The 27118-nt window shown below is 36.9% G+C and overlaps 1 protein-coding gene across 4 annotated transcripts; it reads left to right on the top strand.

Annotated features, from left to right (window-relative positions):
* Positions 1-2843: 2843 nt before the first annotated feature.
* Positions 2844-26470, top strand: CLGN (calmegin). Of its 4 annotated transcripts, none has more exons than XR_005980242.2 (16): positions 2844-2985; positions 7267-7437; positions 8168-8238; positions 9985-10043; positions 12065-12206; positions 12395-12476; positions 13207-13399; positions 15216-15405; positions 15932-16045; positions 16612-16768; positions 17630-17845; positions 19280-19399; positions 19577-19715; positions 21143-21234; positions 21554-21634; positions 23734-23840. XR_005980242.2 is itself a non-coding variant. In XM_002190881.7 (16 exons), the coding sequence occupies exons 2-16, from the start codon at positions 7276-7278 to the stop codon at positions 25487-25489; spliced, it is 1908 nt and encodes a 635-aa protein (XP_002190917.6). In that variant the 5' UTR covers positions 2844-2985; positions 7267-7275; the 3' UTR covers positions 25490-26470. The 4 variants fall into 4 exon arrangements, 3 of the variants coding, with proteins under 3 accessions (XP_002190917.6, XP_012428762.5, XP_072784852.1); XM_002190881.7 differs by lacking the exon at positions 21143-21234 and adding an exon at positions 25415-26470; XM_072928751.1 differs by lacking the exons at positions 2844-2985; positions 21143-21234 and adding exons at positions 3213-3231; positions 25415-26470.
* Positions 26471-27118: the final 648 nt, after the last annotated feature.

Below are 27118 nucleotides of genomic sequence, written 5' to 3' on the forward strand. Positions count from 1 at the left end.
TAGCAAGGGAATGAGCTGGGTGTGTTCCCAAGGAGTGGTTACAGAACACCTGCAGCTTCCTTTCCATCCTGCAAGCAAGATCTCATCTGTGGTTTTCTGTGTAATAATCCTGGGCACTGAACCTTCACACTCAGTGGCTCTGAGGCCAGATCAAAGGCTCAGTTCAGGTCCCAGGAATAAGGAACTTTCTCTGACTGTATGAGTGACTGTATTGAAGTCCAGGCATTGTGAATGTAACTTAAAAACCAAAGGTGGTAAACCATAAGTGAAAAAAAAACTCCGAGAAGAGTTTCACATTACAAACCAGATCACCAGGCTCACTGAGTGGGAAATTTTACTTCAGTAATTTCATGTGGTTTAAAACATAAGTCTCAAAAATAAGGTGTACCCCAGGCTTACTGTACACATACTTAATCATGTTAAATGTCTGTGTGGTAAGAAACCTCAATTTTCAAGCTAAAGTCCTCCAAAAACACTGGGAAAAATAAGACTCCCTCAACACTCACCATTTTATTGTTAGGGAGTAAGGCATTACTTTATTGTTGGCTGAGAGGTATGTGTGGCTTGACAGAGTTTTAGCTTCGTGCTGGCACAGATACAAAACTCTGTCACTTATTTGTACATTTTTAGCAAAGACAGGAATTAGTGCTCATTGGTTCCAAGTTACATAATTCTCTTCATTAATTAGTATTCTATCCTCTATTCATACTATGTTCCTCAGGCTGATTTAGTGCACCTTTTTTTAACCTTTTTATCATTTTTTTCTCAGATGGGAAGTCCCCAACTTTTCAGCTATTAATCCCCTCTCTGTCTTCTGGTTACTTCAATATCCTTGAAGGGCCACAAACTTAAGATCCCAGTTGTCCAATCTTTAGTTCCCTTTGGCTCTGTTTAATGAAGCTTGTCGGATTAGTTTTAGCAAATTTAAGGTATCACTGATTTAAGGATCACAGTAACAGTAAGAGTCTGTGAAGAAAACCAGTGCTGGCTAAAAGCAGGCATTGCTTACAATTAATTAAAACAACTAGTTAGTTAAAAATTAGTTAAGAAACATAGGACTTTCAACAGCTCAATATTAATAATGGTTTATTCAAACATTTTTGATTTTCACTAAAGCACAGTTATTCAATTCTCTGAATAATGTGTCTCCATTCTCCTCTTAAATCTTTTTGTGGATTTTTGCAAAGGCATGCCAACATTTGTCTTCAGGATAAGAGGCAGATACAAACTTGGCTTTAGTAACTGAAAAATGCATATTTTATGATTGGCTTTTCACAAATATTAAAATGAATATTTTATGTGGAATGTTAGAAAGTTATGCTGTATAAATTCTCTTAAGTAGTGTGCTAAATATAGTTTTAGGTTATAACATAATGTTAAAATAGAAACTCCATGATTTAAGATATCTTTTACTAGCTCAAGAAAAGAGATAAGATAATCAAGAACTTCTTCGCACAGAGATAACAGTGACAGGGCACATAAAGAATTACGGCCTCCTTATTGGAAAAGACAAACATCCTTCCACATTCTCTCCATCTTTATGGAACTGCCAGGATTAAGGGGAACAAGTTGACAAAAACCAGAAAAATTCTTAATTTGCAAGGAATTTATGCATCATGTATGAGATATATGAATATGCAACAGGCTATTGCTTTTAAGGGCTATTCCTTTGTTCACAAGGCATGTTTTTGGCAGCTGTGAAAAACGCCAATCACTTGGTTTTTAAAATATTAAAAGTTTAATAATAATAATGATTAAATTGTTATAAAAATGATAATACAATTAGAGTAATAAAAATTTAGAGTTAGGACAATTACAAGACAATAAAAAGCAAAGAATTACGGATGTCCGGACGCTCTTGGGCACTTACGCCACAACAAGCGTGCCTTTGTCTGGTTTTTGTCAACTCCTTCCCCTTAATCCTGGTGGTTCCATGAAGACAGAGAGAAGGTAGAAGAATGTTTGTATTTTCTGATAAGCGGCCTGTAATTCTTTGTCCTGTTGCTGTTATCTCTGGGCGAAGAGTTTTTTGATTATCATATCTTTTGCTTGAGCTAGTGAAAAAATCCTACGTCGTGGAGTTTCTATTTTTAAACTATATTTAACACACTACTTAAGAGAATTAGTACATCATAACTTTCTAACATTCCACATATAATATTCATTTTAATATTTGTGAAAAGCCAATCATAAAATATGTATTTTTCACAGCAGCTTAGTATCCAAAAACATCCGGACAACCGTAATTCTTTGCTTTTTATTGTCTTGTAATTGTCCTAACTCTAAATTTTTATTACTCTAACTATATTGCTATTTTTATAACCATTTTATTATTCTTAAACTTTTAAAAATTCTAAAAAACAAGTGATTGGCGTTTTTCACAGTAACTCATTTAAAATGTTTTTATTTCGCTCTGCTTCGCGGCACGTATGTTCAAGCGTCAGGGTGAGCGTCCAGCTGGAAGTAAAGGGTGGCATGCGGGGATGGGCGGTGGGCGGCGGCCATAACAACAAACCCCCCTCAGCGGTGCCGAAGGTGGAGGGGCGGGGCCGGCCGGCGGCGGAGCGCGATTGGCTGAGGCGCCCCGCGCAGGGCGGGCCGACAGCCGCGATTCAGCCGCGCATTGGTCCGGCCTCACTCCGGGCGCCTCCGATTGGCGGAGCTTGCTGCCCGTCACCCGCCTCCCCACACGCGGCGGTTCAGCTCGCCCATGCCGTGCGTGTCGTGATTGGCCGGCGCGGCGCGGCGCGAGCCGCGGCACCTGCTCCCGCGCGCCCGAGAGCGGCGGGGGCGCCGCGCGCGTGCGCGGCCGGGGATGCGCCGGGACGAGCGGCCGGGCCCGGCTCCGGCTGCCGCCGCCGGTAACCGCCCGCCACGGGCCCGACGGCGCCGGCACCGCCGGTAACCGCCCGCTGCGGGAGGAGCGGCCTCGCCGTGCTCCGTAACCGGGCCGGGAGAAGCGGCGGGCGCGCAGCCCCGCGGGAGGTGCGTGTGCATCCCGTGTGGCCAAGGGAGGGGGTGGTGGCCCCGGTGGGCGGTGGCGCCCCCGGCTCGCCCTTGCCTCACGACGGCGGCGGGTCCCGAGGGTGGGATGGGGGAGGCGCCGCAGGGGAGGGCTCGGGAGCTCGGCCCCTTCCCCGAGGCCGGGCGGGAGAAGCGCGGAGTCGCGGGTGGACGACGGGCGGAGCTCCTGCGGCCTTGGTTCTCCTTTCGAGGTATCCCAAAAAGCAGGTTCGTGTCGCATGCTGACACAACACCGGGTGGCCGTTTGTCCCTAAGGTCTGAATTTTTTAATTGGGAAAGAGGGTCTTGAAGGTTTTAGTCGAGCTCCGTGTAGCAGCAGAGTATCTCGAGGCGCCTGCGGGAGTGCAGCATTGTGGCTGGAGTAACTGCTGAACTTCGCATTCGGCATCCATCCCAGTGCAGGGTGCTTAACACTAAAGGTAAAGCGAGGGAGGTACAGTGTTCACACCCAATAAAGGAAAAAATTAAAGTTGTGGAAGAATTCTTGCATGCATTTCCAGTTACACAACATTTCCAGTTACAGCTGGATGTTATGTCAGGTTGATGCCAATGAGGGGGGCATAAAGCAGCTCATGGTTACAGATGGAAGAAAGGGGGTGTGAAATATCCTCCACTTTTCGCATCCCTGGATGAAATTGGTATTTGGCCCTGTGAAAAGCCAGTATATTGATACTGGATGCAGGAGCTTTGGATTTCAGAGTGAGAACAGCTGTCTTACTCCCTTTCTGCTAGAGAATCCAGAACTCTCAGAGTTACATGGAAAAAGCATGACTGTTTTCAAAATCCAAGAAAAAGTTAGTAATCTAAAAGATCCTGACCTCTTACTAGGTTCTGCAGTGAATGGAATAATGATGCTGCTAACTTAATGGCATGTATATGATACACTGTGGTACAGAGGTACAAAGGTTGACACATTTGCACCATGCAACCCAAATCAAATCGTTCAGGTGGGAAGGGACACCTTGAGGTCTCTCCTGACCTGCTGCTTGCAACAGAGGTAGCCCTGAGGCTGGTCCAGCTTGCTTAGGGATTTTTTTCTATACTGTCTTGGAAAAGCCCAAGGACTGAGACTAGGCAGGATCTACTGCTGCTTGCCTGTCCGTGTGGGGAAAGAAATTCTAATATCCAGTCAGACTATCTTTACAGCTTATGCCGTTGTCTTTTATCAGTACTGGTCTGTGTCTCAGAAGAAGCAGCTTGTTACTTCAGGTGCAATAGTCTGCTGATGTTGCAGCACTGTTGTTGGTCCCTGGAGCATGCTTTGCAATACTACTGCTGGTGTAAATGTCCTGCTGATGTGTAGCTGTGCTGTGGTTACCCACGCTAAAAAGTGACAAAGCGATGCAAAATATATGTTTAAAATTACAGGTCTGAACTTAGATGCATTGACAAGACTGCTAGTAAATATGTTTGGTGTTATGTGAGAGCCATAGACTCTTCTAATTTGCTTTGTTCTGCTGAGGAAATTGTAACAGTGGGAATCCTTTTGGCTTATTTTCATTGCCACCTTGAAAATAGAGTAAGAAAAGTTTCTCGTAGGTCTTCATGTGTTACTTAGGAAAGTTCAGTAGGTTTTAAAGATAATTAAATGTGTAGTGTGAAGTTCTGTTTTGAGACCATAAACTCATTGGTTTAGGTGGAAGATTTATTTTATATTCTAAGACTGTAGTGTGGCAGAGTTCACAAAAGTGAAAGATGTCATGGGCTGGTTAAAACCATCTTTGCCTGGCAGTTGAGTGTTAACTTTAATTGGTCTTGATAACATATTTCAACATTTCTGGGACTATTTTAGAAGTATGTTAAAAGGTCAAAATTAAAATGCTCCCTCTCTTCTTGAAGGAAGAAGTAAGAGATATAATTGAAAGCTGAAGGAAATTAGGGTAGTCCTAGGTAGGATCAGGGAGTAGTGGTAAGATTCAGTGGGAACAATGTGACAGCATCAGAAATTTTGGAATGGAGTTGTTTGGAAAGATGAGTACTAGTGTACTAGAATACTAGTACTAGAGTACTTCTTGGACTCCTGTGTTAGTCTGTGTATGGAACAAAAGTGAATGGGGCTAATTACAGTAAAATTTCAGCTATGTAAGTGAAAAGCATTGTGAATCATACACAAACACACCTGAAATGTACTAGAAGAAAAAGTTGTACCTCTTGTTCTGCTATAGGAGAAGCAGAAACCATGTGCATGACAAACTAGCAAAGGTAAGGTAGGCAAGCTATGTGCTAAAAATGCAAGTGTGATACTTGTTTAATATTTGACAGTTTAGCTAGGAGCTAAGGAGTCCAGAAGGTATTGATATGGAATTCTTTGAGTGCTTGTCCTAATAACAATGGTTAAGGAACAAGATGATGGAGTTGGTAAAACTGATACTCCTCAGACAAAGGCGTTCGAAAATACACCTTAAGATTAAATGTTTACCTGTGAAAAACTCAGTTACTTTAAATCTTCAGGGCAAGATTATTTTAAGTGCTAGAACTGCTGAGGAGGTCTATAAATTTACAAAATTTCTAGTTTTAGCCTAAAAAAAAGTCAAATACAAAACACTAGTAAAATTTGCAGATAACTGTTGAAATGTATCACCTGAAAAAAAGAGGGAACCACAGACTTGCTATCTTCAAGCAAGGTTGTAAAGTCCAAAGAATGGCAAGCATTGTGGATAGTAGTGGGGGAGAAAAAAGGAAGAGTAGTATGATTAATGTAGTTTTGTGGGCAATAGGTGTTAGTCCCAAAAAAAGAGGCTTTTGATTATATCCTAGTATTGACATAGAACTGGTGTGTGAAACGCTTATTTATGATAATCCTGTATTTTATATATATCCTGGCTATATAATCAGTGCAGTTAATATAAAAATAATAGATATTAAAAGAAATAAAGCCCTGATACTGTTTGATCTCTATATGTGTTGCTTGATAAAACCTGCAGGTGTTAAAAAATGAATGATTAAATAATTATCGGTGCAGTTACAATGTTTTAATTGCTTATCAAATTTGATAAAGCCAGAAAGGAAGAAAGATAATCACACTTTAATATAAGATAGTATCTATAATTGCTGGGTTATTTAGAGTTGTAGTGGTAAACAATGTAATCTCTAAGGAGTGATGATGTAACTGAGAGGGTGGCTGCTTTCTCAGGTGCAAAAGGTACCTCAGCACCAGAGCTTTTAATATAACTAGTAGTGACTACAAGTGACTACAAGTAATGCAAGGCTTGAAATATCTTACAATAGCAAAATAAATACCAGCATTTATTTAAGCTCACTGTGAATATAAATTAGTAAGAAACAAGTGACAAATACCCATGCAGAGGTGTCTAGAATCTGTCTTCATTCTGTTTCCAAATTCAGACAAAAATAATTTCAAGACTTTTTTTGCAAGACTTTTGAGGAAACTTGCATAGGTATTTTTGACACTGCTCTTCTTCAAAACACTGAATACTCTAAGATGTAATTGGATTTGTACATCTTCCAGATGTGGAGCAAAAAATTCTGGGCAACAATCATTTCACAGCAGATTAGATTGAGAGGCTGGAGCAATAGTCAGCTGTTGGCAATAGCGGATTAAAGTTTTTCGGGCTTCCCTGAAATTAGGAGAGTATTTGCATTTAAGCTTAAATTCTTGCTCTACCTAACTTAAACTTGAAAATTATTGGATCATAATTTCATAAAATACTTTCTGAAACCATCTTACACTTTCTTTTGGCACTTAGAGCTGGAGCCAGTATACACTCTGCACTCACCTAAACGTAGTCATTGGAAATAGGGACAAATAGAAGTGCAGTTCTGACAGTGGATAATAATATATCCTAAATATGTAATTTATTTTTTCCTAATGAAAAGAATGGTACTTATTGCTGCATTGTAGAGACTTCAATTTAATTCACTTTAATTGCTTGTTCAGGTTGTTTACAAATGAGAAAAATTAAAGCAGTCTTGCTTAGTTCTTAAAAAGCATATATATTGCAGTCAGAGTCTTGCTAGATTTGGCAAGGTAAAGGAACAGGCTACAGGTACTTCCATAGGGAAAACAGGAAGGAAAAGAGAGTCTGAGTCAGGGCCCATTATTAAAAAAAATACTTAAAGCAAATTAAGATTAGATTATAGCGACAACACTTTTTGACAGTTATTTCTCATTATTTTATTGGTAGTTTTTTCCTCTTTTAGATAAAGTCTGGGGTAAAATTGAAATAGTATTAATAATATCCTTGAAATTATATTTAAATTCTAAAACTTTAAATTCTTCAGATAACCAAGATGCACTTCCAGTGGGACTGGCTGTGCTTGGGTGTCCTTATAATTAGCTCAGTGACTGCAGGAATGGAAAACAAAGAAAATCTGGATGCAGATGTTGAAGTGGAGGATTTTGACAAGCAGTCCCAAGAAGCTGATGTTGACAGAGATAAATCTTCTCTAGAGGTAAGCTGGTTAAATAAAAGATGCATAGTTATAACTAGGGCAAGTTAATCTGCATTTGACAACTGAGTGGGTCTCAAATATGGCAGTCTGAGTTTTTCCCTTACTATATGTGACATACAGGGCAAACTTAATGAATAAATCTCATATGCCCAAGTGTAAATCTCCTGCCAGTGGTCGAGCGTCATGAAAAAGGTTTTTCTTCAATCCTTTTGTTGCAAGTTGTAATGTGCCACTTATAAAGAAGTAAATGAAAGCACCTTGGTCTCACTGAGACTTTGACTTTAGACCAGTTTCTTGACTTCATTCATCACAGCTGCCTTTTGACACTGTCTTTAATTGCCAGAAACTGTGTATGCTATTCTTCAAAACAGATGTAAGCAATAGATGGGAAAATGGAAGAATGGAAAACATATAAAGGAAAAAACAGGGAGGAAGCAGATTTGGTGCAAGTTCAGAAAAAATTTTGGAGTTTTATTTAACAGAAAATGTAACAAAGCTTTAGTTATGAGCTTTGAATAGAGGAAGCACCTTTAAAATTCAGAGATGTGAAATTGCTCACTGTTGGAGGGATGCACACAAACTATTGAAATGTGGTGAGGGAGAGGTGGTTTTATGCTGCTAGGTATTTCTAATGAACAAAATCTGTTGGTCTGCCTGGGTGGATTACTTCTGGATATATGAGAGTGTATTTCAAATGAAAAATTGTAATTTATCTGTACATATCTCTTAGGTTGTGTACCAGACTCCAAAGCCAACTGGGGAAGTATATTTTACAGAAACCTTTGATGAAGGATTGTCGGGGTAAGCTTATGTCTTAAAATGATAAACTTTTACTTTGAGCAGTTTAACTTACAGTGGCAGGACTCATTTTGTATTCATTTTTCTGCTACTCTGTTTATAAAAATAATTTTTATGGCGATTAAATTGGGAAGACTATTAATGCTTGCTCCAAATACATCATAATGTTAAACTGGACACTTAACATGTCAGATATATTACTTTTCTCTGTGTGTTTCAAGGATGCTTTTAATAAACTCTGGATTTGTGGACATTAAGAAAATTAATATAAAGATTTAGCCAGTTAAGTAGCAAACTCTTCACGTGATCTTAGGTATGTGTCAGTTCTTAATTTTAAGTGCAAAATCAACACCTATGATGACAGAAAATATTACTAGATAGAAGAGGTGATAATGCTTGTTAAATAACCAAATAAACCACTGAAAACCTTGATTAACAGATGCAAATATTTAGCTGGGATACTTGAATGATATCATTTATCCAAGCTTCTAGCTTTGTAGAGAGCTGTTCAAAGATTAGTTTGTCTTCGTACTAAATCTAATGTTCAAAGTCTTAGCTACAGTGCTTGGGATTTTTTGGTCTAGCTGTGCATAATTTACATAAGACTAAGGAGTATGGAAGAAAGATTTATGAGAAAGTAAGCAGCACGCTGCCTTTCTTCCCTAAAGTGTGGAAAAAAGTATATATAAATTGACTAGGTAGGAATACAGTAACTGTTTTTGAGAATGGGCCTTGAAAATTTGTCACATAACTTGTAGAGAGGTTTTATGTCCTCACTGACCTCTCTCTCCTAGTAGGCCAAGGATCTAGTTTGCTATTTATACTGTGAAGCTTTTCCAGCAGCTCTGTTAACAGTGGACAAATGTGACTGCAATTCAAGCAGAAAAGAGAAAGTATTCATCCCTGAATCACGCCATGCAGAGGATAGTTCAGAATGAATGAAAGCAGTTCTTTCCACAATAAATTATTAGAATGTATTCTTGTGGTTGATACAATAGAGAGTTCAGCAGCACTGTTGACTTAAGATATTCCTGTGCCTCACTCCAGATAGAACTGCCATATGCCCAGATGAGGGTGGACTGCCCTTTTCTTCTTTTACCTGTCCAGAGGAACACTTTGTATGGAGATTGTGCATATCTTGTGATAACCTTAATGAGATAGCCAAGTTTGCCTTGCTCATAGAATCTAGGCCATCAGCCTTGTTGGATCTCCTGTGTGCAGTACACTTGGAATTTTGCATTTGTCACTTACCATTCCTTTTTGTCCTCTGCTACACATGTGTACTATTACCGTCAGATAAAGTTAAGGTTCCTTTTGGCTAATTTTATTTTCTATTGAAAGGTATTATTTCCTCTATTGAAGGTATTATACGTGAAACTTGCTATTTTCTGTGCATTTTTTACATTAAATGCATATTACATTCTGCCAAATTGAACTTGTATATAAAACTAAAGTTTATTCAGAATTAAATAATTCGGAATTTAATTACTTTAGACATTTAATAGACTTTAGAATTTTAATTTAACTTTTAATTTAATTAGATATTTTTAGCAATATTTTGAAATGTTGTATTAGACGACTGTTCTTTAAATTTTCTTTGCATGTTGTTTGAACTACATGCAGTTCCATGATGCTGACTCAAAATCAGTATTACAGGTTCACAGCCTAGAAGCAAAAGCTTTTTTACTTTGTTTGTTAAATAACACAGCTTTGCTTAGATAGATCAATGACCAGTACAATTTTTTTTAGGTGGGTATTTTCTGTAACTCTGAAAGAAGACACAGATGATAACGTTGCTAAATATGATGGTAAGCAGCTTTAATGGTTATCTCCACTATGTATTTTGTGATGTTCTGTTGCTTTTTGAGAAATAACTGCTATTTATTTGAGAAATGACGCAGAACTTATCTTTGAATGTCTAGATTGCATAGGTCAAAAATGTTAGTTTGTATAACGACTGTTATCCTGAAACTGAGATGTGAAATGTTGCTCATTAGGTTATTTAGTGCGAATATAACTTTTTTTGTCATTCAAACAATGTATTGCCATGGATGGTACCAGAATACCCTTTGGCAACGAAATATTTAATACTGTTTGTTTATGAGTATTGTTTCTTTAGAACTGTCTTCTCTGAAATCCTGTGAGAGAGATTTACCACTTAAATTTCTGTTGTTAAACAGTTTTCTAAAGCATTGTGCTCCATTTTGCTCCATCTGTCCTACTACTGATTCATGGATTGGTCTCTGGTATAGCCTCTGAAACAAGAAAGTTAAAACTGCATGATATTTTTTTAAAATACTTTTTCAGATTGCCTGTGCAGGAATGTAGAGCTCTTCAGTGGTTCTTGTACAGTGTAGTCTTAGAGTAGCCAAAAACATATTTTGAAAGCAATAATGAAAACGTTGTACTGATGGTTTAATCATTGCAGTTTACACTTGTGATTTCCTAGTCTAGCATTGGCTGCTTAAAATTTTGGCAGCTGCATGATCTGTGGCAACCTGAGTTTTATTTCATTTGAGAGGGAGTGGGGAGAAGAGAAAAAGTTTCTATTGCAACAGAGAAGTATGTGCTACTGTTCTTATCTCAAATGAAATCAATTATGTTAATAAAAAGTAGTAAGCAAGCATAACTTGCAGTACAGAGTAGAACTGATGTTTCTAAATTAGTAAAATTAAGAAGTTGCAGAGGAGATAGCCACACAGATGAGATACTTACGAGAAATGAGGTCTCTCTGATTACTTGGCTTCATATTAGATAAAAAATTGTCTTTAACGTCAGAACAGTCATACTTGCTTGAAGTCAGAAAATTCAACATTTTATAAAGTCTGTGATAAAGACACATTTTTGAGCTACTTTCCAATTCTTATTTCCAGTCTTGTTGTTTTGCCTTGCATTATTGTTTGGCCTTAGTTTCCAGGAAGGAGCACTATTGAAGAGGATAGAATTCTCCTCCTTCCTGTCTCTGAGGCTAGAAGAAACTAGGAATTTGTTGTTGACTTGCATATCTGCCCTTCCTTAACAACTTTTACTAATCACACTTCAGCTGAATAAAAGTAAATCGCTGTTTCATTTGCACATCACAATTTATGAATCTTGTCTAAATTACAAGCTGAGGATCTCATTATGTTTTCTTCTTTTTTACATTTGACACAGGCATTCTTCAAAATTACTGTGGATTGTAAAAGTAGGGTGTTTTGTGCTGTGTTCTTTCCTGGATTAAAAACCAGTGAATCTTGTCCTGTTAATCTTGGAGCAAATGTAACTGCCCTTTTAGAAGAAATCTTGTTCTTTGGATATTGAGCAAATGTGTATTCAACTGTATTTATCCCAAACTTGGAGGATGTATAAATATAAAATCTTCTATTTTCAAAGTGGTAGGCTTGTTTTGGACCAAATCTGATAATTCCTGGAAAGACTTTGGGGAGGAGGAGAGAACTTCATCTGCCCTGTGATTAGATTTAACTCAAGAGATTCTAATTTTATGTAAGCAGAAAAAAGTAATGATGCAGGTCTTTAGCTTTACACAGTGCTTTGTGACTAATGTTTTTTATGTGATGATGGTAGAAGTAAATCTAAAATCTGGAGAAATACTTTGTTCCTCTAGCCATTGTAGGATACCACAACCTAAAGATACAGATGTACAGTAATAAAGTTTACTTACATATTTTTGTAAATTTGAGAACAAGAAATAACATCTTTGTATCAGATGCCAACATTTCTGCCCTACTTTGGCAACTAGTCTTTATTTGTTGCTCTTTGCTTTCAGTAAGGCTGTGATTTCTTTACTTCAGACTGCATTTTTCAAAGACTCTGTGCATGTCTGTTTTAGGAAGATGGGAAGTAGAAGAGCTGAAAGAAAATGCACTGCCTGGAGACAGAGGATTAGTGTTAAAATCAGTGGCAAAGTATCATGCAATTTCATCAATGCTAACAAAGGCATTTGTTTTTGAAGATAAACCTTTGATTGTTCAGTAAGTAATCCTTCAGATTTTTTACTTGGTATGTATTAGTAAGTTAAAACATTTTGCTTACATATAAGTGTTTTGACAGTAGGTACTAATATGCAGTCTTAATAAAGTCGTAATTAGAACTGCAGATTAGCAGTTAATTAATATTTTTCTGATACTCAGAATGTTTTTGTGACTTCCTCTTTGCCCAGATACGAAGTGAATTTCCAAAAAGGCATTGACTGTGGCGGTGCATATATTAAACTTCTCTCCAGTAGCAATGACTTGAATCTGGTATGTCCTCTTGCTTAATATTTGCTATCAGTTGTTCATTTGAGGACAGCTTGGGTGGTGTCTGATATCCAGGACAGAGGACTTTTGTGTATGTTTAGTATGACTTTCTGTATTAATATAAGCCATAGAATCTTAACTCAGAACTTGTAAAACAATTTTACTGATCAGCACATGCATGTTACTGTGTATTCCAAATACAGAAAATATAAATATTAAAAGATACTGACATAACTGTGTAATGCAACATACTCTGAAGGAGAATAACTATATCTGATATTTTCAGGGGTTTTTGTTGCTGTTACTTAATGTGGAGAGAAAAAAGTACTTATAAAATATGGATATTAATATTCTGGGGTTTATCTTTATTGGAAAATAAAATTATTAGGAAGAACAGTATCTAGTTCCCTTCCATCTTTTAGTGTAATGTTTGTAGAGGGAGAGAGATACTTGAGTGTTTTGATTTGTAACAGGCATTCCTACATAACATAAAGTCTAAATCTATAAATATATTCATCTTCGTTGAAGAGACTGAGAGTTAGTCCATTCCCTGAAAACAGAGAGCACCCAACAGCTCCAGAGGAGTGTTGAATTCCTTTCATGATTTACCCTACCACTTTTCATTTACCTTTTGGAAATAGGTAACTATGGTCTATGCCAAGAAAAAGAAGTACCAAAAGTGACATAATAAAATGTCCAGTATAACACATGCTCAGCTTTCTTGCTTCTACAGGAGTACTTTTTTGACAAAACACCTTACACTATTATGTTTGGACCAGATAAATGTGGAGAAGATTACAAACTACACTTTATCTTCAGACATAAGAATCCTAAAACTGGAGAATATGATGAAAAACATGCTGTACGTCCTGATGTAGACCTAAAGAAATTCTATTTGGACAAGAAAACACATCTATATACTCTTGGTATTGTTCAATTCTTTAAAATGGAATTCTAATTCTTATATTGGAGAGATTAAAAATGTGGTTGTGTCTGCTGAAGCTCTTTAATTGAGTCTTTGTTTGTAATAGCTTGTTAATTCCAAGTGGTGGTTGCTTAATGATTTGGGTTAAATGGTTTCATGACAGGGCTTAACTGCAGGACATAAAAGTAGCTTTCCGATGCTACTGCTTAATATTCAGTTGCAGGAAAAAACATATCAGCCCTGACTAGCCTTTACTAATAAATGCCTTCAGTAGTTATTATACTAAAACTGTTTTTACTGGGAAAGATATTAAAATGTGCAACTACCCAATATTCTGGGAAGGTGTCAGAGTTCAGAGGAATTCAGTTAAATCTGTACCATGCCACGCACCACTCTTTTCCATGTTGACTTCTCACCAACACCTGTATCTGAAACAGTGTGCATGAACAGGTCAGCACAGACTCTGAAGTGAATGAATATGGGCTGGTTTTAATTCATATGACAGTTCTTCTTTTACCAGTGAACTTTACAGAGAAATAAAAGTTAATTTTGTTCCCCTTTTTCTGACTTCTGAGGAAGAATAGCAGACAGAGAATGGGCTAATCTGTGGCATGCTGCAAATCCAGCCAAATTGACTGTACTTATGAACTTCCACTGAATAATAATAACAGAAGGCATGTTCAGATGCTGTGCCGTGGGAAAATTTAGTGGTTTCTAAAATAGATTGCTGTATATGCCATATCAAACTTACACTTTTAGATAATGGTAATCTCATAATAATAAAGGAATGCGTGCATTCCTGTATTTGGATTGTTTGCTAGAAATTATGAATCAAGGTACTTAAACTTGGATTGCATTTATTCTGTTATAGTTGTTCAAACAGACTCCATAGAGCTGTGTGATTCCAATGCATTTATGTGACTGATAACAGGAGTTTAAAAATTAGTTCTTTGTGGTTCATCTAAAGGTGATATGGGGGTTTCATTTTTGCATTTGTGCTGTTTTAATGCTGTTGAAAATTTCAGGCCATGGATGGAAAGCCATCATCAGATATTATCAGACTATTACAAGACTGTTACTGTGGTTTTCTTAACCTGTTTTTAGAAAATTGTCATAAGAGTGGAATAGTAACTACTTTTACTTTGTAATCTTCATTGTGTTAAATGGACAGTTGACTCTGCTATTTAAACAGTGAGCACATATATAAGTGCTTATTAGAAATAGATCTGGATACATCTGGATACTGAGTCTGACATTACTCAGTTCTGTAACCTTGTCTTCTCAGTTACTCACACTTGCTAACATCCAGGAAATTCTCTTCAAATATGTAAGCATTTGCAGTGAGGCATTTGAGGAAAATGGCTGTTAGAGGTTAGAACCTGATAGAAAATGCTGCTTTGATCTTTCTGCTGTGTTTCTGATACAGTTCTTGTGTTGCCATGCTTTCAAGTGTGAGATTGTAATTTAGTAGCTGAGATGCCTTTTGGGACAGAGCTCCTTTTTTCACTGTGCTTTTAAGTAAAACCACAAAATTTTAGCCAAGTTGGTAGGTTTTTGAAAAATCTCTTAGAATGTGTTTGGATGTGTTTCAGCAATTGAATTTTCTTCTTTCAAAGTTTCATCTTTGGGGGCCTGATGCTGGTCATACATCCTCAAGGGCAATGTTCTGTGTCCAGATCCAGTGCCTGAGTGAGAAGTCTGTCTCCTCTGCTAGTGAGGGTCCTATTTGCTGTTATTTGACTAAGTCTATGCTTATTCTATAGTTTTGGTTAAATATATCTGTAAAATTACATGGCTCCCATATTTCTTCAATTTAGTGCTAAAACCAGATGATACATTTGAAATATTAATCGACCAAACAGTTGTCAGTAAAGGAAGTCTTCTTGAGAATATGATTCCTCCGGTAAATCCTTCCAAAGAAATAGAGGATCCTACTGATAAGAAGCCTGATGATTGGGATGAGAGACCAAAAATACCTGATCCAAATGCTGTCAAACCAGATGACTGGTAAGGAGAACATTTTAATTTTTACAATGTCTTTTATATACAGGTTACTTACTTGAAAGAGTTGACTGGTTTTATTTTGGGGTCTGCTAATGACAATTCGAATACATTTCACTAAAAGCACTGAAATTTGAAAACATACTTGAGGTGGGTGTAAGGAGACAAATAAAATTATTTGCTAATTTTGTGCCCTGCATAGTTGCAAATAGTAACTAAGGTTGCTACACATGAATAAGAAGCTTTTTCTACCATATAGTTTGAATTTCTAGTTCTGTGTGAACTAGTGTTCTTACAGCAACTCAGGAAGAGTAGGAAAGCCTCAATGGGAAGACCTAACTGACACTTGCCACTTGATACCAGCAATTTCTGGACTAAATAGCACTATGAAACAATGTAAATATAGTCCAGATATTTATGAGCAGATGTGTATGTGTAATGCTCATGATAATTGAGTCTAATTCTGTTGTGTTTTTGAACATTGATCCAAAGTCAGGCTGCTGTATTTTCTAACATAAGTCTGTAATTGAAGGGATGAAGATGAGCCTGCCAGAATAGAAGATCCTGATGCTGTTAAGCCTGAGGGTTGGCTTGATGATGAACCACAGTATGTTCCAGATCCTAATGCAAAAAAACCAAAGGACTGGTAAGTGTAGATTGGTAATGTGTTTTGCAGATAAGACTGTTTTCTGTGGCAGGTTATTAGTTATGGACGTCAGTCCAAATCTCATTGTCTTTAGAGGTCGTAAGTTGGAATGTGTAAGGTATGGCCAAATATTTGCTGGTGTGAGGGACTGCTTTAATAAAAAAATGAACATGTCCTTGCCTTTTGTTTTCTGAAGATACATAAGTAAAAACAAAATATGAAGGTCCCCTTTGAAAGAATTTGCTACAGTTTGTTAATAACTTTAAATCATATTGTAAGTCTCAAAGGGATCTCTAAGCATCCTGGGTAGAAGTCTTTCAAACTGTCTGCAAAGGCAGGAATGTAATTGAAGTCAGTCATGCTGTGGTAATTATGAACATGTGACCTCTAAGTAAAAAGGTGTAGCACTCCTTAAAAAAAGTGTTTATACTGTTGGGTAAAGTTCTGTGAACTGGTCAGGGTTCTGAGGTTGTTACAACAATACACATGGACTCTGACTTCAGACTGCCAGTGTTTGATACTTGGTTGATCTTGAAGCAGTTGTTTGTAATTTTTTTTCTTTCTAGGGATGAAGAAATGGATGGGGAGTGGGAAGCCCCTCAGATCCGTAATGCAAAATGTGAGACTGCACCTGGTTGTGGAGAGTGGGTGCGTCCCATGAAGAATAACCCAAAGTATAAAGGAAAATGGAGAGCACCGATGATAGATAATCCTAACTATCAGGTAATAGCCAAGTTGTTGGTCATTGCTAAAAGATACAGAGATCAGCAGAGCAAGCAAGTCAAAGTAGTATATTTACTTAGGCTTTTTTGCAGTATGTTATATTTTAGAATGAGTCTGAATACCCTCACTAATTTGAGATTTTTTTGCTTTTAATTTGCTTTTATTTTTCCCTTGAAGTATACTGGGAAACAATGCTTCTTGTATTAAAACAACTTACCTGTTTGAAGTTGCCTTTTGTACAATTTTTAATTGGTACCATTTATTTAATATAGTCTTCAGAATTGTATTCTGAATTCCATTAGAGTTTAAAATGTGAGTATTTTGAATTAGTCTTTTTTTGATATTAACAAATGAAGCCTTTCAGTAAGCAGTTTGCCTTACTAGTTCTATTTTAGAGGAGGTATCAATATTAGATAATTAAACTCCCCTCCTCCCCTCCAAATATAAGAGTTAATCAGCTGGATATTAAAAAGAGTTACTTTATATTAGTTATGGGAGTACTTGAATCTGATGACTTGGAGGGTAAAGATCCTAAGCAGGTTTGCAAACGAAATATGGTTCAAATTTGCACAGGTATCATGAGGTTGAATTATCCTTCTCTAAAATTTTCTCTAACACTTCTGGTAAGAGTCAGTTATTACTGTAATGTATACAGTAAAAAAGAAGAAAATTACTTAGGAGGTCTGCCCTAAGCCATAAAATTGAGACCCATCTGCCAAAATCCTACAGGCTATTTCCAGTTCTGTTTTAGATAGGTTAAACTCTACTGCTTGTATTTTTGAATAGAATTTATTATTATTTTGAAATCTCTTTCAGAAGTTCTTCTTTTGGTAATGTTATTACATTTGTTTCCATTAACAGGGAATCTGGAGCCCTCGGAAAATACCAAACCCAGACTATTTTGAAGATCTTCACCCATTCAAGATGACTGCTGTCAGTGCTATTGGTTTAGAACTCTGGTCTATGACATCTGATATCTACTTTGATAACTTCATCATATGTTCAGAAAAAGAGGTTGCAGATCGCTGGGCAGCAGATAGCTGGGGCTTGAAGAAATTAGTAGCAAGTGCTAATGAGGTATAAACTTTACTATGTTCTTGATAGTAGAAAGTAGTGTGGAAGCTGTGGTTTTGGAAGAATTTTCTGTCCATTCTGACAGGGTATTAATTTGTCTGTAATTAATAATTTTGCTGAGTAACTCTGATAGGTTTTCTGTCTTGTAGTTTGGCTTTTTCCTTTCCCAGATGAGTATTTTCTTGAGGTTAAAAGGGTACTGCATTTTACTTAAACACCTAGTGAGAAATTGACTTCCTATGAAGCCTTCTGCTGTTCACATTGATATTAGAAATTCAGTACCTGACAGCAAGTGAAAGAATGATAGCTGAGTTACTTACATTCAAAGATTTGCCCTCCCACTCCTCACCGTCTATTTTCCCTTATGATTATATCCATTATTTATATTCTTTTGATGCTTCTCTCCCATGAGGAATGAATAGTCTAGTGTTTGTTTCTGTTTAATAATTTTAGGCCTTTGGCTGCTTAGGTGTGTGTTATGCAGCTCTGAAAATATTGCATGTATATTTATAGAGCTGCATCTATTCTGTTTCTATGTGGGCATCCATATTATGTGTGTGTATTGCACTTTGACAGCCTTCCTCTCTCCTTCCCTGTGTTGTGGGATGGATCTGCCCTGCCATACAGGATCATGGACCCCGCCTGCACTCCTGTTTCTACTTAATAGTCCTCTGTTCTCTTGGATTAAATTACAACAGCAGGCTGCTGTTCTGGGGGAGAAACCATGGATTGGTGGCAAATGTGGCCAATTCCATACAGCTGCTGTTTGTCACAGAGTGAGCAAGTAGCAACAGCATATTTGTCCAGGCAAGCAGGAAAGTTATCTCTTCACACAACCTTGCCCTTTTCCAAAATGTTTGGGTTTATGTCTGAACCTGTATCTGTATCTGTACACACAGTGGCAGAAAAATTGCTTTGAGTCCCCTTGTTCCACTGTGCCTCTCAAACTTCCTTAGCTCCTGATGTACCTCTTACAGAGATGAACCAGGCACTTGCTTAAGTGTCTCCACTCTGTAAGTCAGAGCTGTACTGGGAGGACAATTTACTCCCTGAATAATTGGCTGTCAAAGGAGAGAAGGTGGTAGTACAAGTGGAGCTAGCAGTATTCCTCAGAACTGCTGCCCTCAGGCTCTTGATGCTTTGGGAGCTTTCAGCTGAGTTGGTACAGTGTGCAGATATTACTTTACAAAGCTGAGTTGTGGCTGGTCTGGTGTGTTCAGAGTTCTACATCTGTTCCTTACCTGCCGCTTGCAATTTGTAGAGTTGTTGCTTTTCTAGTATTGAAATGCAATACTGCAATGCAATATTGCTTTAGTCATTAAAAAGAAAAGGTAAAGAAGGGTTTTGGACAATATAAATGCATACAATACACTTTATAAACTTATTTAATTGAAGAGAGGGATATAAATGCTTTTTTTTTTTTTTTTTTAAATACAGCCTGGTATGTTTAGTCAATTGGTGACTGCTGCAGAAGAACACCCATGGCTCTGGGTTCTTTACATCTTGACTTTAGCTCTCCCCATTGGTCTAAGTGTGTTGTTCTGCTGGCCAGGAAAGGTTAGTGAAATTTACTATATTTCTATTTGGTTTTATTCTTAATACTTTATTTGGAAACTCTTGAGCCTCTGTGCAACAATGTGCCCTTTTAATATGCCATTGGTATTACGTAGCTTACAGTGCCTGTTTAATTCTTAATTGGAGTTGAAATATAAATAGATTTTTAATCTTTTGTAGAAATCAGATGAATATATTGACTTCAAAAAGCCTGATGTATCTAAGCAAATTACAAAGGGAGAACTAAAAGAAGAGACAGAGGACCTTGAAGATGATGAACTAGAAGAAGAAAAAGAAAATGAAGATACTGATGAAGATGGTAAGATGAGTAAGAGTGTGTCAGCTTGCAGTTTGGTTAAAGACATGAATAGAATTAGTTCATGGATTGTATTGCCAATAATTACAACCTGTTTTCTTAGACGATGTGAAATGTGCCTTGCTTTGAGCCTTTTTTCATCTTTGATAACTTCCAGTGAGTGGCATCTCATGGCTAATAGCTCTGATAAATATAAGCAGAAAGTAAGGCTCTACTCAGCATTTCTTCACTTTCAAGAAATGAACGTGCTTCCAACATTATTTTTTATGTTTGTAGACAGTGATACATATGTTGTCCCTTCTAAATATTTCATATATTAAACACATTTTAATTATTCAGATATAAGTATCTGAAGCAGTTAAACTCACTTTATCCTTTAAAATGTGTCTGGAATAGCTTTAAGTCTCTAGCATAAATCTGCTTATACCTCTCTGAGAGGGTTATACTGTTCTGTTGGTCACTGATTTGAGTTATTCTTGTTAAAACTTGAAAATACTTGAAATACTGAAGTCTGCAGCTTCCTTTATGTTGCTTTTTAGCAACCTATTGCACACTTGCAGAGGTGTGTCCTACTGCCCAGGGGAGAAATTAATGACTCAGTAGGTTGAGCTGTGCTGCAGCATCCAAGGATAAAATCACCCCATGTTACTGTATCAAACATTACTGGGTGCTACTCAGCTAAAGCTTGGAGGTGCTGTTAGTGTTTCCCGGTGTCTATATCAGGAATAAAAGCCAAAGCACCTAATTTAAAATGCATTATCTTGACTTTGATGGGAAAAATTTTAGCTTCAGAGCTCTGCAAGATTCTGCTTCTTATTTCACTCTTCCTTGGTGAGAATAAAGAAAGTGACAAGGGACTGGCATGGATAATTAGAGACATAGCAGACATTCATGTTTTGTTGGGGTTTTTGTCTTGGTACTGACATCACTTTGTATTACTGACTGAAACTTGGTGGGTTTTGGCTGTCTTTGCATCATGTTCCATAAGTGTTGATCCTTTCTGTCTGTACTACTTGGAAGTTCACTCATCATAAGTTCCCATGCCATTACTGACACAATTGAGTACGTATTTGGCACGGTGCTTGCCACATCAAACTTAGTCCGTTTGCCTTGCTATTGGAGAGCCTTACCAAGACACTTAATTACTCTGGTTATGCTACATTCTTTACTTTAGCTTAAATTGTGGGTACATGTTTTCAGTGTTGTATCTTCCTACATTTTCCTTTTGATCTTACTCTGCTCGACCTGTTCTTTGCTCTGGAATTACAGACTCTCTTTTATTCTACCCAGTCTTGATGCAGATCATAGTTTGTACCTAATATGCTGCTGTTGCAAGGCTGCCATTCCTCAATTCCAGTATTAAGTTAATTTATTTAATTACAACACATCACTTAATAAATAATACCTTAAAATGTGTGTTTCAATGTTAGAAATAAGACCCAGGCAATTGCAGAGGAACATTGTTCAGCTCCTACAGCTTTCTTAAATTGTACTTGGAACAGCTGTTCATGGTGTTGCAAAGGTAGGTTCTATTTTAGACCGTTACTTTTAGTTACTAAACAGAACACAGAGTAAAACTAACCTAGCTTGCTTTTGTATGACTAATCCAGGGTTTTCACATAAATTCTAGGCTTCAGAGGGAAGGATTACACTTTGCTGTCACAGGACTTCATTGTTTCTTGCTTTAAGAAGAATTGCTTAGCTTCCCTCAGCTTCCTGCCACTTTTTATACTTGCAGGTTGAAATCTTCCCTTTTTATCTATTGCTCTTTTGCCTCTTTGTGTCTGAAAGTATTAGAGAATTTGTCTTCTGTCTCCTTTTCCTGATTCTTTTTACTACAGAGAGAAGAGAAATAGAAGGGACAGAAAGAGAATTTAAAAAGGATAATACAAAGAAGATGGGAAGGGAGGCTCCTGTTTCAGGTACTGGGAAAGGGAAGCAATTTGGGCCCGGACTTGCAAGTGGGTCTCTCCTGTTTTCTTCCCTCTGCTTCCTTGTTGATGGTAGAACTTGAAGCTGGTGGATGCCAGCTTTCATCAGGTGCAGATACAACTTTCCTCTGAGATTTCTCTCTATGGTATCTGTAGTTACAAATATTTTCCACTACTATCTTTGTCACCTTACAATTTTTATGGTTCCTTCATAGTCATTACCTCCTCCTTCAGTTTTTTTGGAGTTGAATGCAATGGGGTTTTGAGCTGTGGTATGCCGAGTGACTTGAAATCCACATTGTATCATGGGGCCATTTTAAAAAGAAAGAAAAAGGAAGTGTGGCATAACAGCAAATTTTAGAAACACATGGTGATTTCTTTAACACCAGCGACAATGAGTTGCTGACAGAGTATTTCTTGAAGGGTTTTGTCCATGTGATTTACTGGTTTTTTTTGTTCTATGTTAATTTTTGTGGCATTGTCTATTTGTCTGCTTTGTGTCCTTGCTTTCATTGACCTGTAGAAAGATATTGCAGGAAGTAAAAGAATGTTGGCACAAAATGGAATTTCAGAGCCACAGTCTGAATCTTATTTGTCAAGTTCTACATTTGTTTATATGAAATAATGCTTAACTTACTGTATTATTAAATTTTAAATAATAATTTTAAATAGTACAGTTTTCCAGTTCTGGGTTCTATGGCTTCTGATGTCTGATGTATTTTTGATTTGGGTTTTTTTCCTCTCTATTGAAGTTTGTACTTATGGGAGGAGCTTGATTTGCATAATTTATCATTTCCAATTTCTTTATTACAATATGACAAAAGGCTTTGTGAATTTCCGCCAAGTTCTCCTATTAAGGCCTTATTTTTAGGGCAGAGATCTTTGTCTACATCTTTCTTAAACCATGATCTTCATTATTTGGTCATATTTCTCCTTTTGATACTAGAGACACAGTAGGCATGAATCAGGTATATTGACATACAGCAAAACTAACTTCCTCATTCATAACAATTAGTGAAGCTCTGTTTGTCTCAGTATAAAGCCATATTGCAGCCAAAGTTCTTGGTACTTTTACAGTACTAAGATTTTACTTCCTTAATTTGAGACAGAAGTATCAAATATTTTAACAAATTAGGTATTTTTAGATTTTCATCACGAAGAATCAGGAGAGTCTCATCTGCTGTGTGACTAAATTCTTAATCTGTAGGGATACTTTTGTTTCAGTTCAACTCAGATGCAACAGTAAGAATTTGGTGTGGGTGCAGATTTTAGATAGTTGTTTTTGGTTTTTTTCTGTTTTTTTCACATCTAAGCAGTGCTTATGAGATGGGTGTGACCTGACAAGGAGAGAATTGAGCACTACTTCACTGCTGTTTTTAACTAAGCCACTGGCAGACCACTAAGTTGCAAAATGTCGATGAATATCCTTTCTGTCAGATTTAAGATTTGTTTACACTTGATAGAAAGTATCATAAAGAGTACTGGTAGTGCAGTAGTAATGCAAGCTGGACGTGCTTTGAGTGACCTAAGGGGAGTACAGTGCTTTTCTGACTAGTTTCTGCATTGCAAAAATGCACAAGAAAGGTGGAAATAAAAAGCTGCTTATCCCTCAAACAAAACAGTATGTCAGAAGAATTCCCTGCTGAAAAGGGGAATACCCTTAGGATGTAGGTGTCTCCCATGCTGCATGACTGATAAATGCAATACTTTACTTCCCCATCTAAATCAGAATTGTCCTATTTGTTGTCTATTTTGGACTCTGCTCTCAAAACTGTCCAATACAATAGCTAGTTTCAAAGTAAAGTAAATCAAGTCCTTTAAGTCAGTAACAAGTCTGAAGATAGTATGGGCTATTATGAAAAGAGGCAAAGTTGGAGCTGTTAAAATTGGTTGTTAAATCTGGCAGTTATTACTTTCTACTAATTCATGAGAATTCTACTCTCTGTATCACAGAGATGTTTTTATGGGTTATTCTAAACAAGCAATTCATTCTAGGACTGAAATTGGCTTATTTTCCTTACTATTATGTCTGGTTGTAGTGTATTTGCAATAAAGTTGTGTTTATGACGTAAAATTAACTTTTGCTGCAGAAGTTGACGGTGCAGGTCGTGAAGATATTTATGATGATGAAGAAGAAAATGAAATTCCAGATGGAAGTCAAGGTGATTGGTCAAATAAATCTGATTCAGAAGATGAGGTAAGTTTGCATTTTTCCCTACTTTCTTGTCATTGTCTGACATCATACTTCTAACTAAGCTCAGTTACCTTATAAGTGTTTTTCTTCTGTTGAGCCATAAAACAAATCATGAGGTAGAAATATGCTTTCATTTGAATCTGACACCTCAAATGCTCTGCATAAATACAGGTCTAGTATGGAAGTGATCGGGCAGCTCCCTACACATGAAATGTTTTTGCAGGAGTATAGTTCTTAACAGATTATTAAATTTGGATGCTGCAGCAAATTGGTCAATTTTCATTGTGCTTCTCGACTGGTAGAATATGTGCTTTCAGGTGAAAAGCCTTTTCTTGAGATCTAGAAAAACCTTAAGTTTTTCAGTTACATTTTGGCGTTTTTTATTCCAAAATAAAGTGTTAAGCAAAATGATAATACGGTATTTGAACACAGCATCTGCAGTTTCAGTTTTCTTGTGCAGATTAATCCAGTCTGCCAGATATTCTACAAAATTATTTTCATAAAATATCATTGTAGAATGGAATTTGTGTGTTTGTCAGCTACTCATTATTCCTTCATTTAGAAACTGGTAGTGTCTGAAACACTTTAGATCCACCCATTTATCATCTTGTGCTTGTCACTCCCTAAATGAGCCACTTTTCAGCTTAAGGGAGTTGTTTAGTGTAATGTTAATTCCTTTTCATGTAAAACTTTTTTAGGAAACTGTACCTGGCATGAGGTTGTGTTGTTTCATCACTGAAAGTCTTTGTTAATTACCCCTTATTCTTTACTTTTCTCTTGTTCCTGTAAGAAGTTTTCTTTTCCTTGTACATTTACCCAGGAATACACTATCTGCTAGGATTCACATGACACCTTGTGAAAGTAATAGCAAGCTCTGCATGTGTCTGTGGCATTACACAGTGTCACAATGAGGGCGTGGCTTGCTTTTCTCTGAGTGTTTTCAGTGTGTAGGTGTTTCTGTTGTGAGTTGTCTGGAACACATAATGTACCCCATGTCCTCAGGCTGGGCTGCATTCTGTCAGCTGTTCCTTCTAAAGGAGGTGCCTGCCATTACGTGATGCAGGAAAGTGAGGAAGCAATGCATGGTATGAGAATGGATTTCACACTGGAAATGCTTTTCCTGTGCCTCTGTAAGCCCATTGCTTTTAAATTGCGAACACCACATCTGATTTAAGGACAGTTTGCTCTATTTGTAACTCTCTAAAGGGAACAGTTAAAATGTTTTAGATGCATCTTACTTCAGAAGTGGAAATAAAATTAGCAAAAGGTGAACTTCAAGGAAGTTGGTATAGCAATTTAAAAGTCACTGCTTTTAAACCAGCAAAGACATGGGCAAAAACAAATTTCTGACATCGGTTTAAACATACTATTCTCTTCTTTCTGAATATAGAAATGAAAAGTCTTCTACCCACTTTATTAATCATTAGATTAGTAGTGTGGAAAAAATATCCCATCATGTAAGTGCTGCATGTAGTGATAAAATGACTGGGGAATTCAGGAAGAGAAAAAACGTAGTGTGCCAGTTTCAATAATTAAAATAAGCTTAAAATGTTAATGCTGAATTTTTTTTTTTCCAGAAGAAAGAAGCTGATGAAGGAATGGGAGATCGTCCACTGAAATCAGTGCGCAAAAGAAGAGTACGAAAGGACTGAGTTATTTCCAGCTGGTGTTTGCAGGTCTAGAGACAGTGACGGTAACTTCTGGTGTGTCACTTCAGTGGGCCTGGCAAATTCCTGAGCTTTGATGGGAAAAGGAGGGGCTTATTGCTGTTTAACCTCCTATTTTAATTATCTGGCCTCTTTAACCATCCCAAACTTCCTTGATTCCTTTTTTTTAAGGATAAATGTGAAGAGTTACCTGGTATTTAAAATTCAAAATAAAAGGGAAATTACAAGTTGACCAACTGATTTTTAGGTGAAGATTCTTAAGATTTGAAGTTTCTTAGAAATTAGTATTAGTTGGAGATAAACTTACTCAAAATATTTTTTTAAATAAATGCATTATAATACTTTTGTAGCTCTAGCACAAAATAAACTGTTTACAGTTTTCAGCTTAAAGATGATGGTAGGTATAGATGTAGCATCTATAGCAGTTCACATTGCTATGAGAAAAGGTATTTTCTGTGCAGAGCTAAATGCAATAATTGTTTTTGTATGATGATTTTGTGCTAGCAACAATTTTTATTGTAAATTATTTATTTTAGCTGATCTTGTTACATGGGTCACCTGTTCACTTTAGGCATTCACTGCATTAATTTATTTTCAAGATATATTTTAAAACACAATACAAGTGGTAATTGATGTTATTTGTTTTACTCTTGAATGCAGGTATCAAATCTGCAGGTCATATACAGATGATTTTTTCAAACTTTCATAGTTCTCATGTTCCAAACCAGAGTGGTATAACCTGTTTCTAGAATACTTGCTAAGTATATATTGTCACCTAAAATATTTATTAATTCTTGCTTAATATGAAATTTATTAATATAGATAAGAATTTTTGATGGATTAAGTTTTTTACGATGTGAGTAACTTGAGTATTCTCATAGTTTAAATAAACTGCTTATTGTAAAGAAACATTGTTTCATTGAAGTTCAGCTGTATATTAAACAATAAAATTTCAGTCACCAGAAACCTCTTGCTGCTTGGCAGCTGCCTGTAGTAGAATGTGTAAATGCTAAATTCTGTATTACAGTAGAAACACATTAATTCATAAGGAATCAAATAGATTTTCTTGTGCCTGTCATAAAATTTGTTCACTTTAAAAAGTATTTTCACAGCAGATTTCATGGAAGTCTCTAAGAAATGAATGCTTAACCCTAGTGAAGAAGCCAGTGTCCTCAAGTGCTTGTTTTGAAGTGTTCAAAAGTTAATTATACTTGACTTCTATGTCGTGTGATTTACATGGAAATGTCTCTAGGTTTTTGTTTAATCTGGGGCTTTTTGTGTCTTTTTTTAAGTTAACTGCAAGTTCCCACCTCTTTATTTAGAGCCTCCATGTAAAAGCTAAGAAGTGAAGACTCCAGATTACTCCTCAGCAATAGATAGATGCTTTCACCAGTGTAGTATCCTGCTGACAACTGTTACTGTGAGCTGTTGGAGCTCACTTTTTAAATGAATTATGTCTAAGTCTGATAGAAGTCCTTTGGAATTGTTACAGCATTTGGGTGTCTTGGGGGTCTGGTTTGTTTGTTTGCCTAGGGGTTTAGGAGGGTTTTTTTTCCTCTGATATGTGATAGTTACTCTAGTTACTGTAGTTTCTTTGATGTGATTTACTTACTC

Source organism: Taeniopygia guttata, chromosome 4 (genome assembly GCF_048771995.1).
Source record: "Taeniopygia guttata chromosome 4, bTaeGut7.mat, whole genome shotgun sequence".
Lineage (NCBI taxonomy): Eukaryota > Metazoa > Chordata > Aves > Passeriformes > Estrildidae > Taeniopygia > Taeniopygia guttata.